The sequence below is a fragment of the Motacilla alba genome, chromosome 7, assembly GCF_015832195.1.
Source record: "Motacilla alba alba isolate MOTALB_02 chromosome 7, Motacilla_alba_V1.0_pri, whole genome shotgun sequence".
Lineage (NCBI taxonomy): Eukaryota > Metazoa > Chordata > Aves > Passeriformes > Motacillidae > Motacilla > Motacilla alba.
This window is the reverse complement of record NC_052022.1, coordinates 38,149,777-38,175,758: the sequence shown is the minus strand read 5'-3', so window position 1 is coordinate 38,175,758 and position 25,982 is coordinate 38,149,777. Positions and strand designations below refer to the sequence as shown.

At 52.0% G+C, this 25,982-nt stretch overlaps 1 protein-coding gene across 2 annotated transcripts; it reads right to left on the bottom strand.

Moving 5' to 3' along the window:
* Positions 1-1,691: 1,691 nt before the first annotated feature.
* COL6A1 (collagen type VI alpha 1 chain) lies at positions 1,692-25,144 on the bottom strand. Of its 2 annotated transcripts, XM_038143354.1 has the most exons (36): positions 25,110-25,144; positions 24,740-24,988; positions 23,873-24,002; positions 22,007-22,207; positions 21,539-21,698; positions 21,292-21,414; positions 21,181-21,201; positions 20,978-20,998; positions 20,836-20,880; positions 20,497-20,550; positions 19,701-19,745; positions 19,570-19,596; positions 19,241-19,267; positions 19,101-19,145; positions 18,810-18,863; positions 18,235-18,297; positions 17,690-17,752; positions 17,474-17,527; positions 17,357-17,392; positions 17,131-17,193; positions 15,175-15,237; positions 11,916-11,978; positions 11,096-11,158; positions 10,934-10,984; positions 10,814-10,849; positions 10,194-10,256; positions 9,100-9,165; positions 8,730-8,765; positions 8,602-8,638; positions 7,811-7,819; positions 6,861-6,994; positions 5,665-5,774; positions 5,222-5,405; positions 4,847-5,021; positions 4,493-4,522; positions 1,692-3,735 (listed from the first exon to the last, which is right to left on the bottom strand). In XM_038143354.1, exons 2-36 carry the CDS (start codon positions 24,846-24,848, stop codon positions 3,125-3,127), a joined length of 3,072 nt encoding a protein of 1,023 aa, XP_037999282.1. In that variant the 5' UTR covers positions 24,849-24,988; positions 25,110-25,144; the 3' UTR covers positions 1,692-3,124. The 2 variants fall into 2 exon arrangements, with proteins under 2 accessions (XP_037999282.1, XP_037999281.1); XM_038143353.1 differs by lacking the exon at positions 25,110-25,144 and having other exon boundaries at positions 24,740-25,041.
* Positions 25,145-25,982: the final 838 nt, after the last annotated feature.

Below are 25,982 nucleotides of genomic sequence, written 5' to 3'. Positions count from 1 at the left end.
AATGTAACTTATTTTAAGGGGAAAAACCATGCAATTGGACTAAATAATGCATACCTTAAACCAAAGCATGCTTGGGAATATGAGCTAAAGCAAGCCCCAAACCACAGAGGAGCAGGAGGCATTTGAACACTTAGTTATTTGGCTGTCACAGCTAGGAGAGGCAAGGCAACAGATCTCTGTTCTTTGGGAAAGTCGTGGGCACAGGAAAGGCTCTTAAATATACAGTTCAAAATCATCCCAGAGCAGCCCGGTATGTGTTTTAGGAGTCCTACCACACTGGTAAAGCGGTCTCAGCAATCCAGTCCTTCCCCGGCCATCACCTTCCCATGAAGGGCTGTGAATCAGCATTGCCTCAAATGAGGAGCATTTAGTCAAAGGAAAACAGAGAAATGTGGCCCAAATTCTGTTGTTGTTACATAAACCCCCTCGCTGAACATCTGGAGAACATCTGAAGTTTAATAAAGCAGGCCTGCAGACAGAGGCATTTTGACCTTCCCTTTAATGGAAGCACAGAAATTGAGACTGAAAAGAGGGGAGTGAATACCACCAGAAATGGAAAACAAATTAAGTCCAGCATATTGGGGCCAGCTTTGTCCCCGACACCTGACAGGGCTTCCACAGTCGTACCTGAGCAGTGCACAACAGTGGGGAGAGAGAAGGCAACACTCCTAAACACAAGGTGCTGGGCACTTGTGAAAAATTCCTGCTGGTCCCTGTCTCCTGGGAAAGCCAACTTGCCACCTGGTTCTGGTTAAAGTTGTGATTTTTGAGGGCAAATCGGAATTTAAAAGGAACGTTTAGATTTTTCTCTGAATGACATGGTGAAATGATGGGGAAAACTGACAAACACTCAAGAACTGAGGCTCAGAATCTGTCCTTTTTCGCTGGTTTGGGATTTTCTTTTCCTTTCTGCAGTGGGAAAATGCTAGGGCAGGGTTAGGAGTGGAGGGGGAAAATGAACAGAAACAGGAAAGATCCCTCCTGCCACCAACCTTTTTTAGCAAAAAGCTGTAAACCAGCCCAAAGACAGGGAGATCTTTCCCCAGGTGCCTTTTGCATCCCTGCATTGGATATGGCCCAGGTGGGATGTGAGCAGGAGCATACAGCATGGGGTGGGCAGAAGCCCCATTTTCCCACCCCTTTCTGCTGGCAGCAGCCCATCCTGCGGGCTGGGCATCCCTAGCCACAAATGTGTAGCCCAAGGGCTTGTCCCTATCCTGTTCCTCCTTGCCTGACTCATGCCAAGGACTGTGGCAAGCCATTAATAGGTACTTCTTGACCTATAACAAAACCTGCCTTTCTTAGTGCAAATGTGAAGGCATTTTTCCCTGACTTTCCATGGAAAGGAGAGCAGGAGATCTGACACTAACAGCTGCCACCCACAGAGCCACCCCAGAGCTGCTCCTCAGACTTTCCAGCTGTGAGTGAGGTGTCCCTAGCACGCTAGGGAGCCCAACAAGCATCTCCACAGAGATGGAGGCAGCATGACTAAGAGGAGGATATGAGACGATGTCCTGTTGAATGTCCCCACTGCCTGGGGAACTAGTCACTTCGCAAGAATCCACAGTGAAAAGCTGTGACAAGGCCTGGAACACTGAGGTGTGGAGTCCCCAAGGACCTTTTAGAGATCTCTTAGGATGTAAAATCAAGATCTGGGAGGGAGGAAGTCAAGTCAGACAGACGCCCAAAGAGACTGTGGAAAACAATTTATTAGACAAATTTCCAAAGTGGACAATTTTAGTAAAACACAGGCATAAAATAAAACTAACTGGTACAGTGGGGTTTTGGATACAAAGTAAAGAGTTTGGGATCCCGATACCTGGCAGTCGCTGTTGGTTTCTCTGAAGTGCATGAATTCATAGCAAGAGCACCAGTGGAAGCGCTGAAACAAAATCTCACCCAGCCAAACCACATTTTCAGTGTGGTCCCGGAAACAACTGTGTAAACACCAAGGGCCCACATCACCCACATAAGTGATAGCACCTTTATCAATATATCTTAGCGTGTGAGTCAAGACCCTGGGAGATGATGGCAGCCTTTTACTTGACTTCTCTGGGCTGAGGATGAGACCTTAATTCAATATATAGTGCAGTTAGTGGGTTTCCCTAGGGCCCAGGTGCCTAACTCCTAGGTGGCCCTATAGAAACAGTACTCCAAGAGAGCTTCCTGGGAATAAGTCATTTTGGCTCTTAAAAAAAAAAAAAAAAATCCCACTAACTGGGCTCAGAGAGATTTTCCAGAATGGAGCTTGAACCATAAAACCAGTTATCAGGTTATTTATGAGGTTCCTGGTTTCACTGTAGAACCATGAGATCGGTAAGTGAATGAGTGCAGTTATGTTGCTTCTTTTAAGGGTTTCCTCCCTCCTCAAAGGCTGCTGCCCATCTTTCCTTTGGTTGGTGTGCAGCCTCCCTGCCCTGAATGGGAGCATCAGTTCTGAGGGATACTCCACCACCGAGCTCTACTCCAGCCCTGGGAAGTGAGTGTCCCATCCCCTGGCTCTGGAGGCCAGAGATGCTTGCACACAGCTTGGGTAGTGCAGTCCAGCCCTCCCTCCTCCCCAGGCATGGGAGATACAAACCAAACTTGCCAACTGTGACAATGATCCCCTCTCAAAACTTGCTGAAGTGTGAATATTTCACTCAAAACACAGCATTAGGTTAGGATCATGATGAGCTGGGCAAGTGCTCAACTGATGTGTGAAAGAAAGAAGGAAATAAAAAAAAAAAAAAGGTAGTATAATCAGCCTTAAGAGACCAGGCTAGATCTTAGTGGTACAAAAGCTCTCATCCTGATTCTTGGCAAAAACACAGTGGGATGAGGTTGGTATTTGTGTTCTGATTGCTTATTGCTAGGTGTGCTTGTGTTTTCCTGCTGTGAGGAGGGAGGGCAGTCATGAGCAGCAAGGGAATTAGAGGCTAACAGAGTAGAGACACAGATGATGAAGCAGAGAGAGAAGGGAAGGGACTATGTACAGCCAGGCTGTGGCACTACGGTTATCTGCATAGATGTAAATTCCTCAGGTTGGTCAAGAATACCATTAAATTTTTTTTTTGCTTTGTTGGTTTTCCTTTTTAGGTGAGACAGAAGCAGCTATGGCCTTGGCAGAAACCCACCCAGATTCTCAGTCAACAGCTATCTTCCTGGACACAGTTTGGTAGAAGACACCACGCAGCAGAGAGGTGTAATCAGGCACACGGAAAAGGTGCCGCTCCCCATAAGCCACATCGTAATCTGCGCTCTTCCCCGTGACCAGGACACGGATGTTGGGCTCGTTAGCTTGGCTTCCCACTGCCAGCACGTAGATCTCAATGTCAGCCTTCTGTGCATCCTGCACAGCCCTCTCAATGGCCCTGGCAGTGATCCCTTGGGAGTGTCCGTCAGAAAACACCAGCACCCTCTTCTTGGCCGCAGTGCGGGCAGAGCGCCGGTACAGCTCTGTGACGAACTGCAGAGCGGAGTTCACGTCTGTGGCATCATTCATGAACTCCATGTTGTCAATGGCCTTGGCAATGACCGTGTAGTTGTACTGGAACTGAGCTTCCACTTTCTGCTGGTTCCGGCCACTGTACTGCACCACCGAGATGCGCACAGAGTCGTCAGTGGGCTTGCTGGCCTCCAGGAACCGCCCCGCCAGCCGTTTCACAAACTTCTTGGTGGTCTCAAAGTTCTTGATCCCCACACTGGTGGAGCTGTCCACCAGCAGTGTGATGTCTGCCGGTCCGGTGAAGATGACTGCAACGGGAAAGGTCCAGGGCTTGTTACACTTTGTCTCTTCCATGGAAAGCCAGTGAAGTCACTGGCTTGTCTCTCAGGCTTCCTGCCTTGTCAGACTTGGGAAATCTCCACTCATGCTAGCTTTCTTTCCCCTGCCCCAGTGCTGTCCTACACTTGCCCTTTCACCCATTCATTCCTTCTTTTATTTGGTTTAGGATAGGCTGTAGATGTTTATTTGGCTGAGATAATCTAGTGACTCTTGATTAAGCACAGTGGCTCTCCTTGTGTGTCTGGGGAACCACTTCATCCTCCTCACTTCCCTTCTTTCCATGGAAATTCTGAGTACTGATTATGCTTCTGACTTGGAGGTATACTCCATTAAAACCCTCCCTGTTCTCACTTTTCAAGCACCTTTCTCCAATATCCCTGCCATGGAACTGATTTTGCTCATGCTTCCACCACTAGATAGTGGGAGCAGCTAATGAGGTCAGTTGCTAAAACCTGGGAGGGTCGCAATCTTTCACAGCCTCATCTCTAGGTTTGAGATGCCAGAGAAACAGCCACCTACACTTTTCCTCAGCTGCTTTGGGCTGGTGTGTGTGTGTGTGTGAGAGAGACCCTGAGAGTGTCTGACAGATCTTGCTCACCTCTCCAGACCAGGAGCATCCCCATTGCAAGAGGTGTCCAAGCTGTGCATCCCCACAAACAAAAGCTCCCACTTCCCCCATCACACCACCCACAGCCCCTCAGAGTGGCATGAGGAGTCAATACTCACTTGGGCAGGTGTAGTCAGGACATTTTTTCTCTGTTAAGAATATAAGAGAGATTAATGTCACCAGCTGGCCCAGGAAAACCACCTGTCCCACATAGCCACAGAAGGGACAGAAGTTCACCTGCAGAAGGTGAACACCCACTTTTGCCACCTGTGCAAAGGCTATAAACATGCATGAAAAATGGTGTGGACAGACATGTCCTGCAGCAGATGAGGATGGGGACCTGACCACAAAGTATTTTGAGACACAAGATACCCTTGTCCCTGCTGAAGAGCATGACTGAGGGGACACAAGGGAGGGCATCCTGCATCCCTCGCCACCTTTCCCATTGCCTCCAGCCACCGCCTTTCATCCACCTTGGCAGATGTATGAGGTGATGTTCTGCAAGAAGGTGTCATCCAGGAGCTCGGCATAGTTGTCCCTTTGAATGGACAGTCCTGGCCTGGTTGGTCTGCTTAAACAAGCAATGTCATTCAGATGATCTGGATTTGGAGGGTTCCGGAAAATGTCACCAATCCCAAGGGAAACTACCTGCAGGGAAATTCGAGTCCATCACTGGATGCATTCATCATCTAATGCATTCATAACTGTGTATGCCTGCCACATTGTGAAAGTGCTTCTAGTGACACCTGTGCCCCTGCCCTAGCCTTGTGTAGCAAGGACATGGAGACATCCAGAGAGCTGGCACTGTGCCACACAGCTGCCACATGGCAGGTCCCCTGTGCCCTTACCGGGGTGACATCGCACAGGGAGTTGAGCGGGGTGGGGTCCCGCAGGGTGTCGGAGCGCCCATCTGTGATGACGATGGCCACGCGCTTGTCGGACGTGAACCTCCGCAGCAGGTTGTCCTTGGTGAACTGCAGTGCCTCCCCAGTGTAGGTGCCCCCAGCGATCCACTGCAGATTCTTAACTGCCCTGCAAGGATAGACACCAGTGAGCCTGCCAGCCCTGCCCATGGGTACTGGAGGAGCAAGAACACGGCTTGTCACCAGGCAGACACCCCTGCATGAGGATTTGGGTGGAAAACTGGCAAGCTCCTTATTTTAGCCTTTGCACCAATTATGATGCCACCAGCCACTACCTTCCACTAAAGGACATCTAGATCATTGCAGCTGCAGGAGCTGCTGGCCTGGATGTGGAGGATGGGGTGAGTAGGTTCCCCCCAAAGACTCACTGCTTGAGTGCTCCGATGTTGTCGATGTTGGCATCCCCCATGGCCACCAGCTCCTGCGTGTTGTCATGGCTGTACTGCACAACGCCCACACGGGACTCCCCAGCTTCAAACTGTGGGACAGAACAGAAACCAGTTAGGGGCAGATACCTCAGGGGAACCCAGAGGCTCAGAATCCTGCTGATGGTTTCTCCTGAATGCCTTCATGGCAGGCTCTGATGTTTCTCTTCTGCCTTATTCTGGGTAAGCAGAGCCCCACCAGGAGTGGATGCGCATTGGGAACGATTTGGTGAGACAGTAAGTGAAAAGGAGAACCAAACCTAGATTTCACAGCTCATGGTCTCAACAGTAGCCACTGGACTCTCAGGGACATGGTGGAATTCTTGGGATTGTCCTGTGTGAAGAGTCAGGAGCTGCACTTGATCCTTGAGTCCCTTCCAACTCAGGGGATTCTATGGTTCCATGAGAACCAATGTTTTCAAGACTCCTGGTTTTCTTCCAACACAGTGGTTTTCCCACCCAGCTCTACCTTTTCTGCTTATTACTGGCTCTTTGCCATCCAAAAAGCCCCATGTATGCCCACCACACTAGTATTCCACAGCAGATTATGTGCTTTAGATGTGGCTGGTTATTCCTTCAGGAAAGTCTGGATTCCCAACAGCCCTTTAAATCACAGAGGTAAATAAAACCTGCAACAGGTTACCAGAGAGGAGCTAGACAGGAGAGCAAGCATTTGTGTCCCTGTTCAGACTGAAAGACTCACTATGGGGACAGTATTGCTGGGTTTGGGCTGCAGGGGTCATTTTTAGTAGACTGCTTAACTGGGTAACCTAAATCCAAGCTTGGGAGCTGGACATCAGAAACTTTCAACCCACTCCAGACACCTGAAATGCTCATCAGAACCAGGGAGAGACTGAGACACTGGTTGATCAGGCTGATTGAATGCTTGATGCACCATCTGCTCTGGGACATGGAGGAAACAAGAGTCTCTTTGCCCAAAAAGAGAGAAATGTCTATTTTGGGACAACGATCTGCTGTCTAATCTCCATCACTTTATGAATTTGGGAAGACCCACCCCCAGACTGAAGCCAGGCCTGGTGGAGGCTTTTTGGAGTGGAAGCACCTCCCCATTTTCCTGCTTGCAGTGAAAAATAAGCGAGTGCACACAAGGATTTCACAGCACTCAGTGGAAATCTCACCTTGACCCGCTCGTCCTTGCTCAGGCGGTCAATGACTTTGATGATAAAGTCCTTGGCAATCTGGAAGTTCTGCAGGCCGATGCTCTCCGAGCTGTCCAACACAAACAGGAGGTCTACAGGACCACAGGTGCACTCTGGAGCAAGGCACAGGAATGGAGGGACATGTTTTGCAGGGAAGCATTTCTATAGGATGTAGCTGATGCCTACTGCAGGCCTGCCCAGCTGGGTGCCTATGCCCCAAAGCATGGTGTAAAGCAATGCAGGAAAATAGCTGCATAGGAGACTTGAGAGCCAGTTTACAATTTTTTCCATGTGCATTTGCTCCCTAATAAGACATGTGGCATTTTCAGCCTGTGAGTACCCTTAAACCACCCAGTAATTATTCCATAACCCATTCCCTCATAAGCCTACTCACTTCTTCCATTCACCTAGCGCAGCAGGACAGAGGTGGCACTGGTGGGCTGGAGGAGGCTGACTCAGTTTGCTCCCCTCTTTCTCATAGCTGAAGAATATAATGTGCCCTTGGCTCTCCCTCCAAGCTTTTGGACTGCAAACCCAACCTATCAGGGCAATATCAGGGAATAAAGCCCAGCACATTCCTCTGCTGACCAGCACAAGATTTGGAAGGAAGAGGACAGAACTAGATCCACAGTGTGCCCAGAACAGACATCCCAACTGTAAAATGGGCAGAGAAAATCCACCCTGCTGGCACACAGGGAACCTTGTCAGCCATTTCTCAGTTGCAGAACCCAGTCACATCAACCTCTAATATGTGTGGCGCTCTCAGAGATTGGTTCCTGCCCTCCCTTGCCTGGTTTGTACCTGGTTCTCCCTCACAGGCTCGCACTACATCTCCACAGCAGAAGGCAAGGAGCAGGGAAAGGGAGGGGTGCAAGGAAGGAGAAAGACTAGCAAATGTTTGCAGAGCAACTTTGCCAAGTAACACTCACCGCAGCAAGCTAGAGGAAAAGAGAGAGAAAGAGACAGCATTAAAATGCTTGACAAAAGGATTTTTCACAACCTAATGCAGACTGCAGGTTTGTGTCTCTGCAAACCCACAGATACCTGGCCTGGACAATCCAAGCTCATGGAGGTTTCTCTCCCACTTGAAATACCCAGATTCTTTCCCGTTTAAGATTGTGATGCCCTGATCTGGAGCACCACACACACACACACACACACACACACACACACACACAGCTCTGTGTCTGCACATGAGGATGCATTCTTATTTGAACAAAAATAAAAGCTAAGTAAATCACCAGAGTATAGAGCTTAAAGTCAATTCTCCATGTACCCTCTGTCCTTCCAGCACTTCATTACTGGCCATGGGCCAGAAGTCTTCTGCAGGAAATATGTGCTGCTTCTCCCCATGGCAGGACATCCCAAACCAGGCCTCCCCTTCCCAGGAGGGAATATTAGACCATAATATTTAGAAAAAAAAAAAAACAAAACATTGCAAAATGGACCACTCAAGGATTTTTACACAACTTTGCTCATGTTTTCCCTGTACAGAACCACAGACAAACCAGTCTATGACACATACAAGCGAGACACAGTTGTAGGAGCTACTTAGAGATGGAGTTGGAGGTCTGTGCATCAAGGGGACTTAATTGTGGCTCATGAAAGGGGAGAGATTCCCATGGATGGCATTCTGCTGCCTGAGGACAGGGAAAAGTCAGCTGCCTCTTGCTTAGCAAGGCACTGAGCAGGGTGGGAGGAGAGGTACAGGGATACTCACAGCACATCTTCATGATGATGTCCAAGATTTCACATTCCTGAAAACAGAGGAAAAGAAATTTTTGATTAACAGCAAAAGCAATGCACAAAGCAGGCCAGCAGGCAGCACCCCAATCCTGTCCTACTCACATCTGGTCCTGGAGGCCCCACGGGTCCCGGTGGTCCCTGTCAGACAGAAGCACAGAGGAGTTACAGGAGCAGTCAGTCCTATCTGTGGTGTACTCTAATGATACCTTGCCAGCAATGCAGAGTTGTGAAAAGCCTCTTGGCTTCCCAGTTGCTGGCTCCTGCACTGTTTGCATGATTCTCTGCTGCTGCACGGAGGTGGAAGAAGGAGATCCACTTCCACACGTGCCACATACACCCAGGTGGGAAGGCAGTGAGCACACACAGTGTGTGCATGGCTTGGTGTTGCTCCCAGAGCACCCAGAACATGAAGGGATGGAGGGATGGTGGGATGCATGCCACTGGGACCAACCCTGACAGGGTCCTTACTTACCGGGGGACCTTCACGTCCCCTGTGGCCCTTTGCTCCTTTGATGCCACTGGGCCCAGGGGTCAGGTTCTGGAATGAAAACAAAACCACAACTCATAAGTCTGTGTGTGTCAGGGGGCAGCACTCATGCTGGCCAGGGGTCTATCTACAAAACATGAACGGGATGGAACTGCTGTGGAACGTGCCTTGAGCTGTTTATTTTCCAGCATCAGTCTCATTACATGGTTATGACAATGGGAAGATGCCAACAGCTCGCGTCCCCAGCAGCAGACAAAGAACTCAATGTTACAACACACTTTAAAAGTTTTTTGACCAATCACACAAAGTAAAAGTATATTGACAGTAGATTTATCCAACCACCATAAGCACATGTACCTTTGGTTAAAACAATGCTTGCTTATTTTGAATACAATACCTACTTGTAAACACTAAAATGCAATGCACATAGCTCCGTTATTAAACTTATAACTTCCTAATATCTCGGTAGATATACTTTTCTGTAGCTTTATGAGTTATTCTATCCAAGTGTTAATACGCATACCATTGTTCTATTTGTCTTTACTTTCTACTTCTTTTATAACTTTTCTGCTGACAAATCTTATGCCTACTGCTTAGCTCTAATCGCAGTTCTGCTGTCTCTAGGGCCTGCCTTTTGCAGCTTTACCAAAACCCTCTGATTTTAAGGATTCCCACACTGCACCTTTCCCTCTAGATTTCTGCTGAGCTCTGCTTCACCACTGAAGTGTTATCTAAGGTTGCTCTACCCAATTAAATGAAGACTTGGAAGGGACACTAGGGAAGTCTCCCTCCATGGGCCAGTGATAAAGCTCAGATCACCAGTGCCGTCATCATCAGTGCCACCTGTAAAGATACAAAGCCTTGCAGAGGTGATGCCCACCTCAGCTTAACAAATGTGGAGGTTTGCCAGCTGTCGGACACAAAATGAACACCTGGAGGGAGCTCCCATTGCTATCCATCAGTCACTGCTCTGAGGCAAAAGGCTGAAGATTTACAAAGTCTGATGAGCTCTGGCCCATCATTGCCCAAGGCTCCTGCACTATGCTCACAGGCAAAGAATATTCAGCATGATTACTCACATCATTGCCAGGGTCGCCAGCTTCCCCTTCATCACCTTTAGGTCCGACATAGCCTTTTGTTCCCTGAAAAACAGTATGGATGAGACTGCTGTGTGACTACCTGTTGTTAGCGTGGTGAAGCCAGTGCTGGCGTGTGGTGACCTTATGAAAGCTGGCTTGGGACAGGAGTGGAGAACAGTACATAGGCTCCCAGCACCAGATTTCAGTGCTCTTGATGACGAGAACTTCTTCAGTGGCTTTCACTGCTACAAAAGCATGGAATTGTTTAGGTTGGAAAAAACCTCTAAGATCAAATCCAAACATTGACCCAACACTAAATCAATCCCTCAGCATAGCATCATCCAGCTCCCCTGGGTGACATTTCCAACCCCAAACTCTGGCTCTGGGACTGCTTCAGAGAGCACCCAGCACAAGCTGCTGCCCTTGGGTGTTACAGCCAGAGCAGGACACTTCCACTCGAAGCATCCACTTCAGAGAGAGGTGGGCAGAGGGAAAAGAGGGTTTTGGAGATGCAGGTTGCTTCTGGGAGCCCATTCCAACATGCAGCTGATGGAGCAGTTCCAAGTCCCAAAGCACCATCAAGGCTAAATCCTGTGTGGCTGAGGAAGCAGCACACTTACGTTAATGCCAGGGTTGCCTCTGTCTCCTGGCTGCCCCTGGGGATGGAGAAAAGGAAGTCTGTTAGGTTGGACAAGTAGACATAGTGGTATTACAGTTTCAAGGCAGCACAAAATACTTACTGGGGCGCCTGTGAATCCAATTGTGCCATTCCCAGGAGGACCATCCTCCCCCTGGAAAGGAAGGCGGACACAGATGAGATAAAGAAATGCAGACCCCTAGATAGCATGGAAGCAGGATGCTGGTCTCCTCAGACAGTGTATCTCCCCAGCAGTACCACTCACCCTTTCTCCCATCAGCCCAGGGTCTCCAGGCAGCCCAGGTGCTCCGGGCAATCCCTTTGGGCCCTGAAAAGGGCAGAAGAAGGAGTCAAGCATTGCACAACATCATCTGAGCAGGGAAGATAATGACTTCTGAGGCAACCAGCTACCAACACGAGCCCACCGTGGAGGTGTTCTGCTTATACAAGAGCAATGTGAGGATTTAGACTAAATGTCAGAAAGAAGTTCTTTACTCAGAGGCTGGGGAGGCCCTGGCAGACTTGGTTTCCCAGACAGACTGTGGTTGCCCCATTCCTGGAGGTGCTCCAGGCCAGGTTGGATGGGGCTTGGAGCAACCTGGGATAGTGGAAGGTGTCCCTGCCCATGGCAGGGGGGGAAACAGGATGAGCTTTAAGATCTGTCCCAACCCAAACTAGGATTCAAACTAGGATCAAATGTTCTAGGAGTTCTATGTGAGTCAACAGCTATGCTTGGCTTCCATTTGCTCCCCACCCTGGGGATCAGACCTGCTGGCAGATTCAGGTGGCTGCCCCCAGGCAGCATCTTCCCCAGCTCTGTGATGGGAAGCTCTGTGGATTGTGGTGTAGCTATAACCTCTCCAAGAAATAACCTGTGGGAGGTGGGGGAAAAGGCAGCTGTGGCCTTAAGGACCCATGGAAACGCCTGGATGTGTCTGCCAGGAAGCCAGTACTAGAGCATGTACCAATAGGTTCAATAGCATTCCAGTATCCATGGGATTTGGGGAAAGCCCCAACAGGCAGCACCTGCTGCTTGTCCCTGCATCCCCTCCCTGCAGAAGAAGCGATGATGAAGCAGCACTGACCTCACTGCCGGGGGGGCCATCATCTCCCCTGTATCCTTTGGGTCCTGAAGGTCCGGGCTCACCCTAGAGGAACACAGAAAGCTTTCGCAAAGGGGCTTTTTCTTGCTGCCACTCCTGCCCTGAAGGGCTGGTTCCTTTGTTTTGTGATTTGATGGCTAGAGATGCCCATCGGCAAGTTAGGTCCACCTTGGAAAGCCCCAGAATGGACCTATAGATGAGGGTAAATACTGATGGGGAGGTGCTTCAGAAGCCGTGACTGGCTTCTCCTTTTCCTCCTTCCTCCCTTAACACCATTTTCTCTGTGAAACTGTGTGGGAGGTAGATCCTTGCTGAGCATGAACCAAACCCAAAAGCTTTCTGGGCTAAGGTGTTACACCGCATATGGGCCACACATCATGTGCTTTTAGTGGCAGCCGAGGCCCCCAAAGCCATCCCTCTCCTTCAGAGCTCATCCCAGTAACAGAGGACCTGTTGGGAAGAGGACCAGGGAGGACTGACTGATGCTTTCCAGCATCAAAGTACAGCTGTGTGGCACAGTGGCACCTCATCAGCCGTGACACAGGTGCCCCTGGAGGACAGTCCTTGGTGCAAGCACATCACCCTGAAGGTGATACAAACCTACATGTGCCTTATGGCTTGGACAAGTCTGGGTCACGGCCAGGGTGGCTCTGGGGAATTTCTGTTCTCAGGAGGCTGCAGAGCCCTGGCAGCATGTGCTGGAACAGACCAAAGCTGTCATGCTGCCACATCCCATCTGGGCAGCGGCTGCTTGCTCCGCCAGCTGCAGGGCTGGCCAGAGACACCACGAGACACGAGAGGAGGCAGGAGGAGGGTTCTTTTCTCTGAGAGCTCCACATATGCCCAAGGGAGCCCCTCCACCTTCTGGTCAGTGCCCACAGTCCTTTGTAGGGTTTGCTTTCCAGAAGGTGGGATATGATGGTGGACAATGAGTGGGTAGTGATGCTCTGGCATCACATCAAATATTCAGGCAGCATTTTGTGTGGAGCTGTGTGTGCAGCCAGTCCCCAGGCAATGGAGAGGACAGAGGGGTGCAGAGAGCTGGTGCTGAACATCCATACATGCCATACACACCCTTCTTCCAAGGAAAGGTGTCCTTGTGGGTGCAGAAAACCTAAAATAGCACAGTGCAGAGCACTGAATTGCTTCAAGGCATGTGACCTTATTTCTGCACAAAAGCCCAGAAGAGAGAATCTTGGAAGGAAGGACAGGAACTTGTGATCCTTCACACCAGCCAAGGCTGGAGCCACAGCACCCTTGGCTCACACTGGCCACTCTCGTCCTCACTGCAGCCTCACAGCACAACTCCCTCATGGCCATGGAGGAGTTTATGATGGATGACGCAGGATTTTGGGTGAGTAAATCTTGTCCATTACTTTTCTGGGTGCAACAAGCACCCGACAGAAGGGATGGGCACCCTGGCCAGGAATAGAGAAGGGCCACCCAACCTGTCCCATGAGGCTCAGGGAAAGAGCATGCTGGCCTTTAGCTTCTCTTGGATAGAAACAGGATGAAAGGGATTCACAGGTTAGCGGGAGCACTTTCCCCTTGCCAAGAGAAACACACTCCAAGGTCCAGAGCTTGCAGATAACATGGCTTGAAAAATACTTGTGTTTGCCAACGTCCCACTCTTACCCAAACCTAATTACATATTTATTTTTAATTTGGCTGAACACGAGCATTTTTCCTCTGCTCATGGAAAAATCATCCTCACTTTGCAACTGCTTTTCAAATCTCCCTGGAGTGGCGGGAGCACTGGGACAGCCTCTGGCCTGGGGAGACACTAAAACTGCTTTTGTAATGCTTCCCTCTCTGACAGGGGTTTGACTCATGTTCAGTGGTGGGGAGGGAAAACTGGTGGCCTACAGGAGAGACCATTCTTTCTCCTCTTCCTCCCCAACAGGAAAGGCTGGCTGGAAGAAGGATCTGTCCCAGCCTGTCTCCCCACCACGCTTGCATCCAGTTTTTGTCTTCTACACGGTCTTTCTCCTGCCTTGAACCTGAAATGTGCCTCTACCACACAGAGGTAGAGGCAGCTGGTGCGCCAGCCCCAGCCTCTTTTGCTGGCACCAGCCTGCAGCACTGATTAGTGGATCATTACATGCACACATCTGAAGAGTTGCTTTCCCACCAGGGCCACCTCCCAGAAAGACACCTGAGCAAGCTGGATACTGCCAAACTCTCTCTGCACAGTGCAGGTCTGACATGGGGGTCACCCATGCTGGGGACAATATGAATGCAATAGCCCCCCTTCATGTTCTGCACTCCAGATCTTCTCCAAGGGCTCTCCAACACTTGGGCAAGGAGAAAGGAGTTTAAAAGCTGTCTCACATTTGTCTGCATGCTAGCCTCCGTGCTTCACCTCTTGTGGGAGTCCTGCTCTGCCAGTGTGCGAGTGTTTATCTGGATACATTTCTCTGTCTTGGGATCCATCAAAACTCCAATGGTGTGCGTAGAAGGGGAGTTGTCCTACAAAGCCCAATCCAAGGGTGATGTCAAAGGGTGCTTGCTCAGGTGCAAAGATCCTGCTGGCCATTGCAATCAGTGCCATGGCCATGAAGGAGTGACCCAGCAACACCTCCAGACCTCAAGTTATCAGCTGGGAAGAAGGAGCCTTCAACTGTGCAGGGGACAAAAGCCTTCCTCAGGCTGGAGGTGGTCAACCCTGCTCTCCAGCAAGCCTGTGCAGTCTGAGATCTGTTTCTTGAAGCACACAAGGCACAGGCAGACCCCAGAGCAGGAGGGTAACACCTTGCAGTCAGCAGACTTGAGGAACACTGGCTCTAGGAGAGGCTGTCTCTGCAGGATGCCAAGGGTGTCAGGGACACCGCTGGGGCCACGTCAGGATATCCTCACTGACACAAGATGTCTCACTGACACCCCTGAGTGAAGCGAGCAGATTCTGGCCCCAGGCCTGAACATTTTGTGTGTGGCTGTATCTTGCACTTGCCAGTTTCCCGTTCTGTCAGATGTGTTGACATCTGTTTCCATGGGATTGGGAAATGGTGTGCAGGTTGTTCTACCCACAGCCCAGCAGCGAAGTCTCCATTTTTTTGGCCCTGTTCATATCCCGAGTTCTCATAGGAATTCCTGCCCTTCTTCACCAGCTTTGCTTCCTGGTCTGGAAGATGCTGAGAAGTTGCTCCAAGATGCTGTGGCATCAGTTAAACCTCCCATCCCACTCTCCCTGACATCCCAAACACTTCCATCTAAGATTCAGAAGGTTAAACCAAGTTCTTACCTGGTCGCCAGGCGGACCGAGGGGTCCTTCCCGCCCTTGGTCACCAGGTGGTCCTGGCTCTCCCTGAAAACACACACAGAGGAGCAGGTGTGGGTGCAAAGGGACCTGTGTGCAACGGGGAGCACGGGTGCAGCACCCACAGTGGGATGTAAATGCAGTCATCCAAACAGGCAAGGATTTGAGGCAGATTCAGGAATTTAGTAGGGAGCTGTCAGAGATGGAGGAAGATAAAGACAGGCTAGTGTGGCCACACTGAATCCAAGAAGATAGCCCTAAGAGGAAGGCCTTGTGACGCTTGCATCTAGGGGACATTTTTCTGCCCATTTTGTACCGCAAAAGCAAAAGTGTGGAGAGATTAGTCTTTTGCAGATAGACAGAGCTGGCCCTGGACCCAAACTAGCCACACTCTGCACCCATGGCTGCTCTTCTAGAGCAGCTCCTGCCCTGGGGAGTCTGCATGGAGAGGAGCACAGCTTCCAGGGTAGCTGCATCCTTCCTCCAGCCTGCCATCCTTATGGAGCTAAGGGGACTTCCATGGGAATGAGACACAGATGAAGAGAGACACCCTCACTTCTCACTGTCAATGTTCTCCCCTCTCCTTTGCTTATACTCAGAAGCCTGAGCCAGGGCTCTTTGCAGAGAACTGACATGACAGTAGGGCACAGAAAACCTGAGTCTCAGTGCTTTTGCACCCCAACAGTTCCAGTAGAAGGAAATACCCCATGGACACAGCTCAGTTCCCTTTCAGTGAACAGCCTTCCACAAATCCAGCAGAGCTGCATCTCAACAGGGCAGTGTGACTGCCAAACCAAGGCTGGCTCTGCAGCACCTTCCCCATCCAGACACATAGCCAGGAACAAACAAGTCAGGGAGGCAGAGGAGAGGGGAATTTGAGGGAAGCGGTTGAGAGGTTGGTGACCTAAAGCTGTCTGCAACCTAGAAGCGTCCAGATGCAAAAGCCAAACAGCAAATATAAAACCCAACTTCCAAATGGCCCTGAGATGTTTCTGGCAAGGTTACACAGCCTCGTGCTTGGACTCAAAGTTGGAAGGAAGCAGCCAATCGTCTGCTGAACAATTTAACTGCAGGACACTGGTGTGCCTTCATCTCCTGCACATCTGCCTCGCACACCCCGTGCAGCAGCACTGACACTCCCTGAGCAGTAAACAGGAAGGAGAAGGCTGCCAGAAGCCCCCTGCCAGAGCTGCCCCCTCCTCAAGGCAGACCTTTGCCCCCCTCCAAGCTAGTGTTGGGTCCTGGCTGTCCTCGCTGCAGGGACAGGAAATGAGTGGTGCAACGGTGGATGGGATTATGGGATGCTGCTGTGGGATGCCCTGGCTCCCACCAACCCCCCCTTCCCTCCCGCACAGAGCCCCCCTTGCCCCTCCCTATGACGTGTGGCATGGCTGTCACTTGCCACATGTTTGTCCTGGCCTGCTGAGGGTTCCTGCCTGCCCCTCCCACGCTCATGCTGGATGACTCACCCCAGCAGGCTGGAAACATATTTTCCCAGTGACTCCCATTCAGAAGTGGAGGGAAGAGTGTTTTCCTTTCCATCCATACCCACTCATGCTGCCCTGCTGCTGATTGTACCTGTGCCCTCCTGCACGAGCCACTGGTAGCTCACATAGTCCCTGAGCACCCAGAGGAGGACAACTTGACTCTTTCCTCTTCATTAACTAGTTTTCCAGTTGTGAGGAAGGAATTGACAGCTGTTCACTTGCTCTTGGCTTGCTAGGCATGCTCTCATCTGGATTTTGGCTGTTTGGTGATCACCTGCCAGCATAAAGGGGCAACAGCAGATCCCTCCCAAACTGGTATGTCAAGGCACTGAGTTTGCCTGCTGGCCCACATGCTGGTGGAGTTAGCTACTGGACACCTATTCCCAGCCCCTGGCTTCCAAGCATCCCCCCTCTTGCAAGCAGATGTAGAAAGCTGCCCTGTGGGTGCAGTTACCGGCTGTCCTCTCAGCCCGCGGTCACCCGGCGAGCCTGGGGGTCCTCTCTCTCCATTGCTGCCCTGCAAAGAGAGGGTGGCATCATAAAATCAGGGCCTGCTCCCAGCAGGGCAAACCCCTCCATCACTGCCCACCTCTGAGCAGGCTCAGCCCCAGGCCCCCTCCTCCTCTTCCAGAGGGTACCAGCCCCTGCCCTGGGGGTGGGTGAGAGGTGCTCTCCCTTACCCGTTCTCCAGGAGGACCATCCTCACCTAGAGCACCCTGTGGAGAAACAAGAGGGGTGGTGAGGGGGTGGGGATGGCCAGCAAGCACACACAGGGGCATCACAGGTAGAGAACTCACCTCGTCACCAGTCTCTCCGGCTGGTCCAGGCTCACCGCGGTTCCCAGGAGCTCCCTGCAAGGCACGGGGATGCAAACAAGAAGTCAGACAGTTCTGGATCAAAGCCCTGCACACTTGAAGAGCTTTGGGCAAGCTCTGCTTCAAAGCCCAGGCTGTAGCAGGAATCCTCTCACAGAGAGCAAGAGGATGTTCACACAAGGCTGCTTCTTCACCCACCTTCTCTCCAGGGTTGCCAGGAATCCCCTGTCGGCCAGGCTTTCCGTCATTCCCAGGCTCCCCCTTCACAAGAACAAAAGGCACCATCAAGACTGCATCCAGCAATGGATTTCAGCTCCCACAGCACAGAGGCTGTCAGGAGCCACAGCGCACCCCAAGCCTCTTTGAGGATTTTGGTGTTTCCCCATCCCAACAGATCCCTCCCTACTCCACTCCCAGTGAAAGCCACCTTTTCACAGCACTCTCCTGATATCTCAGGGATGCTTTGTGCCAGGCTTGTGGGCACCCTCGAACCACGGGCACACTGTGAATGATGGTGACCTCCTCTAGTGAAGAGGCCAGGTTGGACAGGGCTTGGAGCAACCTGCTCTAGTAGAAGGTTCCACCCCCCCTCCATGGCAGGGGGTGGAATGAGGTGGACTTTAAGGTCCCTTCCCATCCAAACTATTCTGATTCTGTGATAGGCTTGCCCCAGTCAGTGCAAGGAATTTCCACCTCTCTCTTCTCCATCTCTCCTCTGCATGAGGCTGGGCAGAGCAACTCACCTTTGCTCCCTTGGGTCCAAAAGCACCAGGATCTCCCTTTGGTCCAGGCGGGCCTTGAGCTCCCTGTTGAAATTAAAGGCAGTGTCACTGAAACCTGAACCGGTGACACCATCTGCAGGAAACTGGTCATGGACTGAGCATCCCAGCAGCCTGGCAGGTGGCTCCCAGTTGGGATGCACAGGAGGGACATGGCCAGAAGGGACTCCTGCACCATGGAGCTGTGCAAGCAATGCTGCACCCACACTGCTGAAATGCTTCTGAAGCTCAGAGGAAAATGGTAGAAAAGGTGGTTTTGCGCTGCTGTAGCTGGACTACAGTGACACTGGTGCCACCACAAATGTGTCATCCTGGGAGCATGGAAAAAGCAGGGAAACTGTGAAAATGCAATGGCAGGCAGCCCCAGGGCAACTGAGGACAGCTCCCAGGCAAGGATGGGGCAGAGTGCCCCGGGGTCAGCCCCGAGGTGCCATGCCTGGGAAATAAGCATCACACATTTCCAAGCAATTCCCTATTTCCACACACCATCATGGCAGAGCTGTTCACTTGCATGCAAGGGGCACCCACAGGGTACCTACATCAAATCCAGGTGAGCCTTTGCAGCCAGGTAATCCAGGGTATCCAGCTTCACCCTGTCAGGCAGCCAAAACAGGGGTCCCCAGTGAGTGACACTCACAGGAAGACACCATCCATCATCCCAGACCCCTGGAAGGGACATTCCAGCCCCATCCCCGGTTGGCAGATGGATGGCCCTGCAGGGAGGGAACTCCACTGCCCCACAGGCTTCATCCCCAGACCCCACAATGGTTTTGGACAGGCAAGAGCCAGGGTGCTCAGGCCAAGCAAAGTGCCCTGGAGCAGAGATTTACCTTCATGCCATCAATGCCATCAATTCCACGCCTGCCTTTTTCACCCTGAAACAGAGTATCAGGACCATGAAGTGATTCCCAAATTCCCAATGCCTCCCAAACGTCAAACAGAGGAAAATGGTGCAAAAGCAGAGTCTGACCTTGGCTCCTTTGGCTCCTCTTGAGCCCTGCAAAGGGAAGGACAGAGGTGTCAGATGTCCATGCAGAGCAGATTCATCCCCCCACCACGGTGCAGTCCCCACACCAGCTCCAGCTCAGTCTGAGGACACAGGCATTCACCACTCCTCTGCACACCACTGGATCCTACTGGATCCTGCAGGATCCCTGCTCTTGGCTCAGGCAGAGCCAGCAGGAGGGATGGATGTGGGAGCATATAGCAGACCCCAACACCATGCAGCTGCAAGGTCAGCCCAGGATAACCACTCATGTGGACATAGGGATCTCTCCCAAACATCTTTGCTGTCCTCACCTTTTCTCCTCGGCTTCCTTTATCACCCTAGAGAGGAAGGGAGAAAGGGAAATGGGAAAATGAGAACACTGGCAACACAAAGCCCGTGGCCCAACTCTGAACCACCTCTGTGAGCCTGCAGCCCCACGTACCTTCATTCCTTGGTAGCCAACAGGTCCCATGTCTCCTGGCCTGCCCTAGGGGACAGAAACACGGTCTTATAGATGCAGATACAGTCACCACCATTGGACAGCATCCCTCCAGACTCTTGATATGGGGCTCAGCAGCCATTCTCTCACACAGGACCGTCTCCTGTAACTCTGCTCCTTGTTTTCCTAGTCTGGGAGCATGGGATTATTGTGGAGGGCCAAGAGGACCTGCCTTCATCTCCACCATCTCCAGCTCTTCATGGAGGTGAGGGAAACTGAGTATTGGGGACATGTCATTTGGAAGGAAAGGGAAGGGCAGAAAACCCTTGGGAAGAAAAAATGCATGGCATGGGGTTTCCAGTTTGGGAGCACACAAAGATGGGTTACTGCATGCTTAGGTGTGTGAGAGAAATGTGTCTCCCAAAAATAAATGTGCCTAGTAAAATAAAAGAGGGAGGAGGAGGGAAATAGTTTCCTCATGCTCTCAGGTTATTTACCGAAGGTTTCCCTCTAACACTGCTGTGCTTGTTGTGTCAGAGGACGCAGGAGGGAGCCCAGAGTCCACCCCTGGGCTGGCACACATGAGTCAGAGACATGTCGTGCAGGAGGGACGGCTATTTTGGGTGAGGAACAAGAAAGCCTTGTAGCAAGAGGAGGAGCCTCCCCACTGCACAGTATGCATGACTGCACACCCCATAGAAACAGGAGGGTGCTGGTGAGGATGCGTCCGAGAGGTCTGTCCAGAAGCAGCCAAAAAACAGCCCCTGTGCAGAGTCACCAGGGCTGGTCCTTCACTTACTGGGTCTCCAGCTTCTCCTTTCTGGCCGGGAAGACCTGGCTTGCCTCGTTCTCCCTGTAGTACAGGAGAGAAACACAGTTAGTTTATTATCCCCAGGAATAGAACAATGACCTGTTGAAAGAAGAGCAAGGAGGATGGGAGCAGAAATGCTCCATGGATACAGGGAGCAGGTGGTGCTGGTCATATGGGAGCATGGTGTGGGTCCATGCCCCACAGGTGATGCTGGGGGCCTTTTCCAACCTTCTTGGTTCTATGATAATGATTGCAGGTCTCTGAGCATCCCCAGTGAGCCCATCCCACTGTCCCAGTCCCACAGCGCAGCCACAGCCAGTCCCTCACCTCATGGCCGGGGTCACCAGGAGGTCCAAGGGGCCCTCGGGGAGGCTGCAGGAGAGATGTGTGTGTTAGACCAGCCTGAGGCACAGCCTGGGACCACAGGGATAAGAAGGAAGGCGACAGGGCTCTCAAAAGCCTGACTCACCTGGCACTCGAAGGAGCAGCACTGCACAGAGGGAAGGAGGAAGCAGCATTAGAGGAGGTGGCAGTAGTGGGGTCAGCCTGCACCGTGCTTGAGGGAGCTTCCCTAGCTTACAGGGGTTGCCTGTAGGGCAGGGCTGTGCCACCAAGCCCCCTTAGCCATGGGTCACCCACAGGGGACAGGCTCAGTCACAAGACAACACTCACCGATTGCTCTGTGTTAAGTTTCTACAAGACAAGAAAGAAAAGAGAAGAAATTTAAGAGGGACGGGGGTCCTGGGGAGGGGGCGGGCTGGGGAGGGGGTGGGCAGTGCTCACAATCATGTTGATGATGGTGTTGATGGTCTCCTCCACATCGATCTCCCGGGTGGGCTTCAGGCTGGTGGCAGTGAAATTTTGGCGGTAGGCGTGGTCTGTGGCAATGATGTTCAGCCGCTGGTCCTGGGGGTGGGGAGGGCAGAGTGAGACCTGTGGGCACCTGTGCAGGCTCTGAGTGCCCCTCCTTTGTCCCGCTAGGGGTCCCATAGTCCCACTGCCAGGAGCATCCCTGCTGTGTGGTCCCTACCAAGTGGTTGGGGGAGATGGCAACAGAGAACACTTTGATCCCCAGGAGTTTGGCTTCATTGGCAGCATCATCCAGGCCTCCACAGGGCTCCTTGTAACCTTCCAAGGGATGTCCATCAGTCACCACAATCAGGTATTTATTCTCCTTGTGATGGGAACCACTGGAAGGGTTTAAACACAGGATTTAATGTTGAAAGAATTTAACTGGAGAGGAGTGGTTTGGACACTTGGGGACACTCACCCAGGCAGTGCCCCAGCCTGTGGTCAGGGCATGCCTCATCCCAGGAAAGCCAAAGCAAATTGCCACCCCTGTCCCCACACTGTGATCTCTTTTCCCAGCCTGGGGACAGCTCTGCACAATGCACAGGGATGTCCCAACCCAGAAGCTCTCACCCTCCACCCACCCCCCTGTGGTGGGTGGGGCACACCACCCCACCCCGCTGTGCCCGCTGTGGCCTCGCTGCCTGACCCAATGAGCAGCTCCTCGATGCCGCGTTTTATGGCACAGTCGGTGTAGGTGCCCTTCCCAATGTAGTTGACAGCCGACACATGGTTCTTCAGCTCGCTCTGCCCGCTGGGCATCGGCGTGAGGCTCTTGATGAGCACCACCTCGTCGCTGTAGTGCAGCGCTCCCGCGTTCCACACCAGGTTGCGGTCGCAGCGGTAGTACCTGCATGGACGCACCAGGACACAGGGTTCGCTTCACTCACACCAGCACAGAAAATGCAAACCCTCTGCAGAACAGGATTTGCCAGGGTTCCCTGCTCTCCTGCAAAGCTGGGACATGCTTCCCATGCAAAGCACAGCACGGGACTCCAGGGTAGCTTGTCCCGTGGGTAGAATGGCAAAGTGATGCACTGGGTGGGCATCTGCATGGATCAAACAGCTTGGCAAGAGAGGCTTCTGGAAGAGGTGCAAGGGGCTGGAGCTGGGCAGGAGGGGCTGAGCCAGACAGCCAGGTGTTGTGTGTGCAAGGCAGGTAATCACTGAAACACCTGCAAAGAGGTTTTCCACCACCAGATGTGTTAAAATCAGAGAGGGATGCCTCCCTTGGAAGGATGCTCTGCTCTGACTTGGGGAAGGATGAGAGTGTGTGTGTGTGTGTGTGTGTGTGTGTGTGTGTTTGTGTGTTGCAGCCCTGTCCGGTGCACTGACATATCCAGTGTCTGTGACTCCCTGGGAAAGAAGCACCACCTGTTCTTTTGCCACTGCCCCAAAAATGATCTTTTTGGGATATGGGGACCAATCCCAAAGGGATATGATTTCTTTTTCAGTAAGCGGGGGCCAGTCCCAAAGGAGTGGTATTGCACATCTTCTCTCTGCCCATCAGGAGCGGTCCCAAAGCCACCTGAGCCTTGTCCACTGCTGTTCCCTCTCTCCCACTGCAGAACTGAGCCCAGGGCCTTGCACAGGGGAGAGTGATGCTGCATTGATGGAGGCCTGGCAGGTTGTTTCCAAGCACAAGGCTCCTGGTCACTCAAAGCATTGTGAGACAACTCTTCTGCCTGAGCACTGGACATGTGAGATGCTAACCCCCTCCTAACCCTCCTGAGATAGGGCATTTCCCTTCCAGCTGATGCAGCACTGGGACATCCCCACAGTGCCCCTCTGGGCACCAGCACACATGTACTGCTGCCCTGAGGAGCTCAGCAAGACCCACATGCCTCCAGCACTTGCGGTGGTCCTGTGCATCCACGGATCTTCTGCCCGCAGTCAAGCCCAGCACTACCCCCTCTGGGATCCAGGAGCTTTGGTGCTCCTGGGCATCCCTAGGCATTCCCTTGGGAAAGCCAGGGTCCGACCTTGGTTGGTGGCTGCAGAGGTGGGTGACGAGGAGGCAGATAAAGATCTGGGGCATGGGGTGGGTTAGGGGCACCCAAAGCTGGGGTGCACCAGTGGCAAGGGAGGGTTTGCTCTGCAGCTCACCCTGTGAGTGTTGAGTTTAACCCCAGAGGTATCCTGCTGCCACCCCTGCACCAGGTGGTTCTGGGCCTGAGCACAGGAACCAGCATCGCTTTGGTGCTGCACAATAACCACACAGCCACCCGGTGGTGGTGGGGCTGGGCTGCCATGTCTGCCACTCCAGCAATTCCTGCCTTTCCTGAGGGTAGGTGCAAGCAGCCCTGTTAAAGCCACGCTGCTGCTGTCAGCACAGACAGAGACAAAACCGAGCAGCTGAGGACTGGGAGAAGGGGGAGAGGCTCCCACCCCCCTCCCCAGCATCCCTGCTTTCCTTCTTTCCTTTTGTGGACAGACACGCAGAGGGATCTTGGCAACTCATCCGGCAGCAGGCACCATCCCCAAAGCAGTCTGGATAAACCCCTGGGGGATGTACCTCTGGGTGAGCTTATCAATGAACCGGTTGGTGAAATCTTTCACTTGGGTAACCAGGTCCCCAAAGGGCTTCACCCTCAGGGCAACACTCTCTGAGGTGTCCAGGACGAAGAACAGGTCCACAGGGCAGTCTGAGAAGAAGTGGAGAGGCAGGAATTGGCCGGCAGTCCTGCTGCATCGCCTCCCCCTCCCAGGCTTCCCACACTGCCCACCCCATTTCCCTCCTAGCAGGCTCCCGGGATCTGGGCTAAGGGGAATGCTTTCACATCCTTACCCCCTTGGCATCAAGAGTAAGCAAGATCACTTTTTCAGACAACATAGTTTTGTGGAATTTAACACTTTCCTATACTTTTTTCCCTGTTTCCATTCAAAGGATATCTTTTCAAGACCTATTATATCTTTTCAAGACTTATTATACCAAATAACATGCAGCTGCAGGAACCGCTCAAAAAAAAAATGAAATTTAGCAATCAATGCAATAAGAAAGTAAAATTTTTCTGACATGTCCTGCCAAAAACACAATTCTAAGAAAGAGCAATAACATAAACTTCCCTTAACAGCCAGCATCCAGCCCAGAATAGTTCAGAAAGCTGGATTGGTATCCACTGTTATCCCCCTCTCCTGCATCCCACTGCTATGGATAACTCCTGACCAGACAGAACCAAGGAAAAAGAGCCAAAAAACATGAAAGTGGGTACTTCTTGCAGATCCTCTCTAATCCTACACTGCTCTCCTCAGCAAGCCCAAACGTCCCGACAAATCTGCAGTGTGTCTGCAGCAGAGGCATCCATCCCAGAGGGAAACAGCAGTCAGGCTTCTCTGCTGATTCCGGGAAGGAAAACCACCCTGGAAAGCATTCCAGGCTTACCTTCTGTACTTGAGACTTGGGTGATGATTTCTGGGCGCTGAGCACATGAGCCCCCCCACAAGAAGCCGGCCAGGAGCAGCAGAGTGAGCAGAAAGTCTCGCAGCCTCATGTTTCTTGGTTCAGATCACCATCGAGCAGGATCCAAGGAAATAAGCAGGGAAAGAAAACCCAGCAGCTGAGCAAGGCTACGGTACGGAGGCAGGAGTCGCTGAAAATATTCTTTTTTTTTTACTGCTTTCCTCTTGGTTTCTGTGGGAGGAAGAGAAGGCAGGAGGGTAAGGGTGAGGAGGAGACTTCTCCAGCCTGAGGATGGAGGGAGGGATCAGGAGGTGTCAGCTGTGAGTCAAACTTAGGAAGCATTTCTCCTTACCCTTTTTATGGATGTCATCGTTCCTGCAATGGCAGCCCAGCCACTAGTGCCTGGGACCCCCACAAGCCTTGCAGGGAGCCCTGGAGCTGGCAGTGCCCAGTGTTGGAGCTCAGCCCGCTTGCTGGGGCAGGGGGGCTTGGGACACCTGCCAGCACTTTCCTCTCAGCTCCTGGGCCAAGAAAGCTGTGCCAGTGGGACAGGCATTCCCATCACATCCCAACCTGCAGGACATCTGGTCTGGGTTCTGCCAGGGGAGTCCCCACCATGCGGCACAGCTGAAGCTAGGGGCATGGGGGCACCATGGAGGCACAACATTTTTGGAGAAGCACTTTCTTCACTTTCTTGACTTACAGGGCTTTCTGTTCGAGCCAGTGAGGAACAAGAGAGGCTTGTTACTGAGGAGAAACCCACAGGGTCACCCAAGATTGCAAAAAAAGATTGCAAAAACCCCTCTCCTCAGGGCAGGGAGTTGGGAACAGGGTCAAAGCTGTCAAGGCCAGGAGGTAGAAGCAGGAGCACAAGTCCTTAGGGATATCTGGAGATGAGCATCTTCTCACTTGGTAAGATGGCAGGAGAGCCTGAGGACCTCTACAGCAAGGCACCCCAAGGTGTTATTGACCATCTGCTCTTTATGGTCAGAGGTGGAGATAGTCCTGGAGAAGTCTCAGGTCTTGCCAAACCCTGCATGGGTGGGAGCATTAATTGCTGTGGAGGGGTAGAGGGGGAGAGGTGAAATACCTGAGGGCTAACCCTGGTACAGCTGCAGCTGTAACTTGCTCCCAAAAGCACAGGAGGGCACCAAAAGCTTTAAATAAAACATTTTAAAGCATTAAATAAAACCTTGATGGCTCCAAAAAGCAAAGAGTCCACAGC